The sequence below is a fragment of the Eimeria mitis genome, genomic scaffold (assembly GCF_000499745.2).
Source record: "Eimeria mitis Houghton genomic scaffold, Emh_scaff189, whole genome shotgun sequence".
Taxonomy (NCBI): Eukaryota; Apicomplexa; class Conoidasida; order Eucoccidiorida; family Eimeriidae; genus Eimeria; species Eimeria mitis.
In genome coordinates, this window is record NW_013570212.1 from 20,787 (window position 1) to 28,280 (window position 7,494).

Below are 7,494 nucleotides of genomic sequence, written 5' to 3' on the forward strand. Positions count from 1 at the left end.
ATATATATATATATATATATATATATATATATATATACATTTACTGGCTATAGGAACAAAACTCCACGAGGGTACAGTCAACAATAAGAATGAGGCCCTAAAAAGGAATATTAATTTGACTAACAGTAATAACAACAGCAACAACAAACTGTATACGAGCAGAGCAACAGCGAGCACAAACAACTGCAATATATTATATGATGCATCCAGAGAAAAGTAATAGTATACAGCAAAAGAAAAAGGTGTAGTGACACCAAACAGCAGCAGCAAAGAGAGCAGGGTCACCTTCAACTTTTTCTGAGAAGAATTTGTAGCAAAACTCATACAACTTGTAGTCCAGCAGATTCCCCTCTACTCAACGCAACAAAAGTCCTAAACCCTAAACCCTAAACCCTAAACCCTCGTCCGCACGCGCCAGAGTCCAGGCACTGTTTCCATGCTATTAAACCACCCACAAACTCCAACGTGTACTCTCGAATCCAGGGTTTAGGGTTTAGGGTTTAGGGTTTACGCTTTGGGGTTTAGCCTAACCACTTGGGTCCATTCCAACTGTTGGGTTTCTCCTGATGACCTAACACCAACAGAAGAAAAAGAAAAGAAAACGAAGTGCATGCATGCGCTCACGAGAAGCGTGCATGCATCGATGCATGCTCACGAATGCACATGCATGCACCTGCACCAACTTAGCCAGTATAGAAACAACAAAACGAAATCATAAAGGGAAATAAACTAAATACAAAAAAAAAAGAAACCCGGGTCTGTACATGTTGCAGAGCCAACTGCGTTCCTGCAATATTGTAATTAGCGTAGATAAACGTAGCTAGAGTTGCAGTTATTTATATATACAGAACACCAGTTAATTACAAGCGCCGCATATATATATATATATATATATANATATATATATATATATATATATATATATATATATATATATATATATATATATATATATATATATTGCAGCTGCATGGACAGTGGATCATACTGCTTTTGTGAGCTCCTTCAGAATGGTGGGTAGATTTGGGGGGACGTTGATTTGCTCGGCGCAGAAGATGCGCTCATACTTGCAGTTTTCCATTTTCTCGCGCTAAACCCTAAACCCTAAACCCTAAACCCTAAACCGTAAACCCTGAGGGTACGCAGAGGAGAATGCATAGGAGGAGGCAGTTGAGCGGTGCTTTCGCTCTCCTTGCTTCTACACTATATTTTCGTTGATGCTACAATACTATGCTTATACAGAATACAAGTACACCTGTGTAAGATATAGGCGTATTTGTGTGTATTTGTATTGTATGCATGCATTGTATTGAGAATACGTTGACAACAAAAGTGGAAAATCTATAAACCCTGAATCATAAACTCTAAACCCTACGCCTTGATGCTGAAAACCTAAACCCTAAACTCTACACCCTAAACAAAGTTGCAAAGCGTCTTCGTCGTTCCTGTTTCTTCTTTTTCGTGGAATTTCTTACAAAAAGGGTTTATAAGAGCAGATGTTTTCGCTTGTTTCTGCGAAGGAAACTCGCTGCTTTCTGTGTGTACGAGCTCTGGCTGAGGCTACTAACGACGGAAGTTAGGGTGGAAGATCTCTAGGTGTGGACAGAAGACGTTCAAATATCTTTGAAATATAATATATTTATTTCTTTATTCATATTTATTTACTTGCGTTTTTCTCTTTTCTTGACAGATTCTGGGGCTTTCCGAGTCCCTTCTGTTGCCTTCCACAGCCACCGCTACGTATGCACCTGAGAGCGACTTCTTCCTTATCGACGAAGGTGAATTTTATTTAAAAGGAATTAAACTTCTCAAAATAGAGAAAAAGGGTAATAACATTTCAACCGGCCTTCGCGCCAGCACCGACGACAGCCCTTGGGGCTGCCGCCGTGGTGTTGACTTCGCTGTAGCCGTTGTGGTGTTGCTGCTGCATTTTCAATAAAAACGCAAAAATAATAGAAATTTAGCATTTAGTTTTTAGATAAATTAATTTTAACGCACGAAAAGAAGAGTGTGGCTCGCAAGGTACTATCACGAGAGCAACGGAACAGCTGCACACCGCAGCAGGGATTACAACCCCACCGGGTGGGTCTCGTACATATATCATCTTTTCTGTATTTTTACGACTTCATTGCTGGAAGAGAACAACTAATTATTAATAGGCAATCGTTGAGACGCCTGCACAGCTGCTCCGAGTGTACACGTCCCTCCTTGCCGCCGACGTAAGAGCAGCCTTCAAAATAATATCATTTAATTCATCATAATATAAATTTAATTTATCAGCGGCAAACAGTTACTATTTGCTTCCATGAAGCTTACTGCCTACTTTCAAGGAGCGGGAGTAACGAAGCCTGCAGCAAGAACGAAAGGTTCTGCTCGGGAAGCAGCAAATTTATATTTTTGTTTGCGTTGGTTCCTTCTGTAATTGTTGAAGAGGGGTATAATTCCGAAGTAAAAAAACACAAAAAATTTCTTTAAGGCAAAAGAGGAGGCGAGAGAGACCCGCATTTGGCTATTCTTCTTGCCTCCTCATTCCTCCTTCATTTGAACATCTGTGCATTCATTCACGAAACGAAGCCGGTGGCTCCGCATGCAGCAACACAATAACAAGCGGCAGCTTCACTCGTATTTCTGATTCTTCTTCTTAGAAATCTCAGCAGCAAACTAGTATATTGATGATAATATAAAAGTGACGATAGTAGTAGCCATAGTAGTAACTCCTCCTCCCCCGGCTTTCCCCCCCAGTCTTCTATACACTGCCGAGGAATAGACATTTGTTGCTGCTTTTACTCAAAGATTTATATAAAGATATATATAAAGGAATGAGGCGCCTGTATCCTTCGTAGAAACCGAGGAGGGGCCGCACCAGGCAGTTACTTAGCTGCTATGCTTTCTCATTTATTTAGTACTGTATTTACTTATTTAGTTATTCCTGTAGTTGTTTTGTGAGTTGAGTTTCCGTTGGTGTGCTTTTACTCAATGGCCAAGCACAATGAGCGACTTGCAAGAGGAAGCTGACGCCTTCAACGGCAGCAACAGCAGCAGCAGTTCCGCAGAGCAGCAGCAGCAGCAGCAGCAGGAGGAACTTGACGATGCTGGTAGCAGCAAGATTCAGGTGTATCTGCGGATGCGCCCCATGGAGGGGCGTTGCTGGTGGCACCGCATCGGCGGCTCCGAGCAGCGAACGTTGATAACGACTCTCCCTCGAGCTGACGGTGCAGGCAGCGCCAGCAGCAGCAGCAGCAGCAGCAGCAGCAGCAGCAGTGGGGGCGCTCTGAATAACATGCGGCAGGAATACAGGTTTCACTTTGATGGAATATTTGATGAAAACGCAACACAAGAAGAGGTGTTTCGCGGCGTGGCTCTGCCTGTTGTGAATGACGCTCTCAGAGGCATCAACGGCACGGTCTTCGCTTACGGCCAAACAGGAACAGGAAAAACCTACACCATCACCGGAGCAGCAGAAGCATTTGAATTGAGAGGGATAATACCCCGCGCCTTGGCGCACGTCTTTGATTTCGTTGCTTCCTGCACTACCCAGGAGTTTTCTCTCGCCGTTTCTTATCTTGAAATATACCAAGATAAAGGATACGATCTGCTTATGAAGGCCGAGAAGCAGAACAGCAGCAGCAGCAGCAGCAGCAGGAACCTTGAAGAGTTGAAACGGGTACATGCAGTAGCTGACGAGCATGGCAACGTGTGTTTGCGAGGCTTGTCAGTGAATCCCGTGCGTACAGAAGAAGAAGCATTGAATTTATTGTTTATAGGGGATGCAAATCGTATAGTTGCTGAGACACCTCTGAACGACTGCTCTACGCGTTCACATTGCATCTTCACAGTGTGGATAGCGAGCAAGGAAACAGGCAGCAGCAGCACGAAGAAAGCAAAGCTACATTTAGTAGATCTCGCGGGATCTGAAAGAGTTAAACAATCAGGAACGAGACCCGGTGATTGTATATTTCAAGAAACCTGCAGCATCAACTTAACATTACACTACCTTGAGCAGGTGATCGTTGCGCTGCAGCAGAAAGCTGCAGGCCAAGCAACACATATTCCTTATAGAAATTCTCTTATGACTTCTGTATTAAAAGATTCATTGGGGGGGAATTGTAAAACAAGAATGATAGCTACTGTTGCTCTTGAATTGTTTGCTATTCATGAAACCATCAATACGTGCAGATTTGCACAAGCCGTAGCTCAGGTACGAAACGCAGCAGAAATAAATGAAGAAGAAGAACCAGAGGCTATCATTAAGAGACTACAAAAAGAAAACGAAAAACTTAGAGGACAACTGCAACTTGCTGCTGCTGCTGCTGATGCAGCAGGAGAAAGCGCTGAATTCACAGAAGAAACAAATGCAATATGCAGAGACGCAGTTGAACGCTTTCTCTTGGCCGAGGGTACAGATGCTCAACTGCCCGTCACTGCAGCACGAGATCTTCGTTCTGCTGATCTTTGCTTTCGAATTATGAGAGAAAAATACAAAGAAATAAAAGCAGAAACGACAGATAACAACGGTGGACGCTGCAGACGCAAGGAATGCAAGGAGGCGCTGCAGCGCCTCCAGCTGCATGTAGAACAACGCGACGCCGAAATCGCAACTTTACTAGGAATTATACATCAAAGCTCAGACCCTACATGCAACAGCAGCAGCAGCAGCAGCAGCAGCAGCNCTCACGCGCGCTGCTGTTGAAGCAGCAGTGCGAGCGGGGTCATCAGGGTGTAGAGGAGGAGAAGAAAACGAAGAAGAAGGAAAGCCGTGGCTAGCTGGGGCCGAGGCCACCGCATTGCTCAGAGATAGAGGACGCGCGTTCGAGGTGCTGAGACGCAGCGCTAGGAAAACTGAATTTCTTGAGGCAGATTCAAAACGCATGCAGGAGCTGTACGAGGAAGCCAATAGATGCAGAGAGGCGGCACTGAAAGCTAAAGAAAAGATCGCGGGTGCACGAAACAACTTAGAAAAAATTCGTATTCGAAAATGCCTACAAAAAGGAAATACAACAGAAAATATACTAGAAGAAGATACACCAGAAGAAAGCCATTTGTTGCAGCAGGTTGCTGAGTGGCGCGATGAATACATAAAAAACATCAACGATCTAAATGCTGCAAAGAGAGAACTTAAACGTATTTATTTAACTGTAGAAAGAAACAGAAAAAAACTACAACAAGACTTTGAAGGCTGGTTCAATACCATCGCGAACCAAGAACAAAATGAGCTGCCTATACACCCCAACTCGCCGCGGGAAAGCGGTATTTCTGGTCTTCCTGTTTCGTTCGATTCGCTCCATGAAAATTTATTTTTAAATGAATCAATGCAAAAAGAACAAAATAAACTTGCAGTAAACACGAAACAAACAAACAACTGCTCCGTCACCCCCTGGTTCACACCACGCAACTCCTTCCCCCGAGTTACAGACAAAACTGAGCAGCAGCAGCAGCAGCAGCAGCTAATACCTGCAGCAGAAGCAGCAGCAGCAGCAGCTGCAACATCAACACTATCAGCAGAGGATCTCCCTGTGCTGCAGCTTGCTGCTGATGAAGGCGCGAGTGCGTCTCAGTCGTTGGTGTTGGGGTGTATGGACAGCTCCGCCTATTCTTCTTCTTCTTCTTCTAATATAAAGAGCGCTTCTTCTTCATTATTTTATAAAAGCAAATCCTCTTTAGATAATAACCTCTTAAGCCATAGCCCGCCTCACGAACTATACACAGGTGACCCCTCTGCTGATGCAGATATCAAAGCTTTTTATAAAGCAGTCGCTGCAGGACAGACGGCTGAAGAAAACCAACAAAAAGAATAAATATGTTTTCAACAAAAAATACAATTAATGTATTTAATAGGCTAATAACTATAAAAGCAATTCATCTCATCTTTAGTGAAATAAATTGCGTAGGAGGAAGAAAAAATATAGAAAGATGCAGCTCTAACGAAAAGAAAAAAAAATAAATTTATATAGAAACCTATAACCAAATAACAAAGCAGCCAGGCGTCACCAGTAGCACGAGACTCACTCATATAGATCTATACATTATACACTGAATGTAGGTTTTAATAGAGAAAAAAACAAACATATTACACTTCGTATCTGCCTCTTCAGCTGCATCTGTTAACTGCTCTCAACAGCAGCAATGTATATGAATGTGTTTGTAAGCAGCAAAAGTTTATTTTATTTTTTTTTTTTTTTTTTTTTTTTTTTTTTTTTTTTTTTTTTTTTGTGTACGACTGGCGTGCGGCTGCTATCAAGCGTAATGTTTATCCACTATTATTAAAATAGAAAAGAAGCCAGCAGCAACACGCTAGTATAAACCCTAAACCCTAAACCCTAAACCCTAGATTCCGCTTTGCAAGCAACACGGATTCTTGAGGGTGCCGCGTGGTCACCCCTCCTCGATGGTTGTTTCTCTCTTTTTCTCGCTTTTAGAGAATGAAATAAATATCTAAATAAAATAAATATTATATTAAGCTAATTTAAATATAATTTTTTCAGAAAGTACAGCTCGTTTCCTTCTTTGTTTCATCACCGAGGCTGCGAGGTCCACTGGCCGCCTGCATCAGCAGGAGCAGCTGGGGGGGGGTTTATAGGACATGTTGCGTTCTTTTTGTTTCAGTTTCTTTGATTTATTTCAGTAAAAATAAATTTATTTAATTTAAATAATATAATTAAATAAATTTCGAAAAAATAAATCAAAACGATGGTAGATCTGCTGCAGTGTTTGGGGCTGCATGCAGAACCGTTCAATATTTTTGTGTTTATATTTATACGAGTATTTATCCCCGTTACAGCGTAAACCCTAAACCCTAAACCCTAAACAACATAAATATTAATTTTTAATTAATGATCTAAGCTGTTAGCGAGCCTGGGTCCCTCTTGAGCTCCTGCAAATGAGCTGACTATACACTCCGATGTGTGTAAACCCTAAACCCTAAACCCTAAACCCTAAACCCTAAACCCTAGACCGTAACTCCCTGCCTTCTCCCTTTAGAAACCTCTATAACATAGATTGAAGGCTCTTGATAGCAATGTCGTACTATAAATTACAAACCCTAAACCCTAAACCCTAAACCCTAAACCCTAGGACCTGAGCTACCTTCTAGATACTCTCTCTGTAGATATCAAACCCTAGAACCTAAACCCTAAACCCTAAACCCTACACCCTAAACGCTAGGTCCTATAGACCCCAAGCCATAAACTAATATGGGGAGCAGTACGCGGCAATATCTGGTTTATAAACCCTAAACCCTAAACCCTAAACCCTAAACCCTAGACGTTGCGCTCCCTTCTAGTGTATGTACAGCTCCGAGTAACATATCGATGAAAATTTGCAGTTTCAGAAACTCGGTTAGTTGGATCAGTTTGTGGTTTACGGACCCTAAACCCTAAACCCTAAACCCTAAACTCCTCTTTAGTTTTTCTTTGTTTCTTTGATTGGAGCAGAACTAATGCACCCTAGTTGACTAAGAAGAAAAGGGATATATATATATATATATATATATATATA

The 7,494-nt window shown here is 42.1% G+C and overlaps 1 protein-coding gene across 1 annotated transcript; it reads left to right on the top strand.

The window, feature by feature from the left end:
- Positions 1-2,989: 2,989 nt before the first annotated feature.
- Positions 2,990-4,690, top strand: EMH_0002590 (kinesin motor domain-containing protein, putative; the record flags this gene model as incomplete). The annotated part of the gene is given in 2 exon segments (XM_013496058.1): positions 2,990-4,667; positions 4,671-4,690. Coding segments are annotated over 2 exon segments (1,698 nt in total).
- Between the last annotated feature and the right edge of the window lie 2,804 nt (positions 4,691-7,494).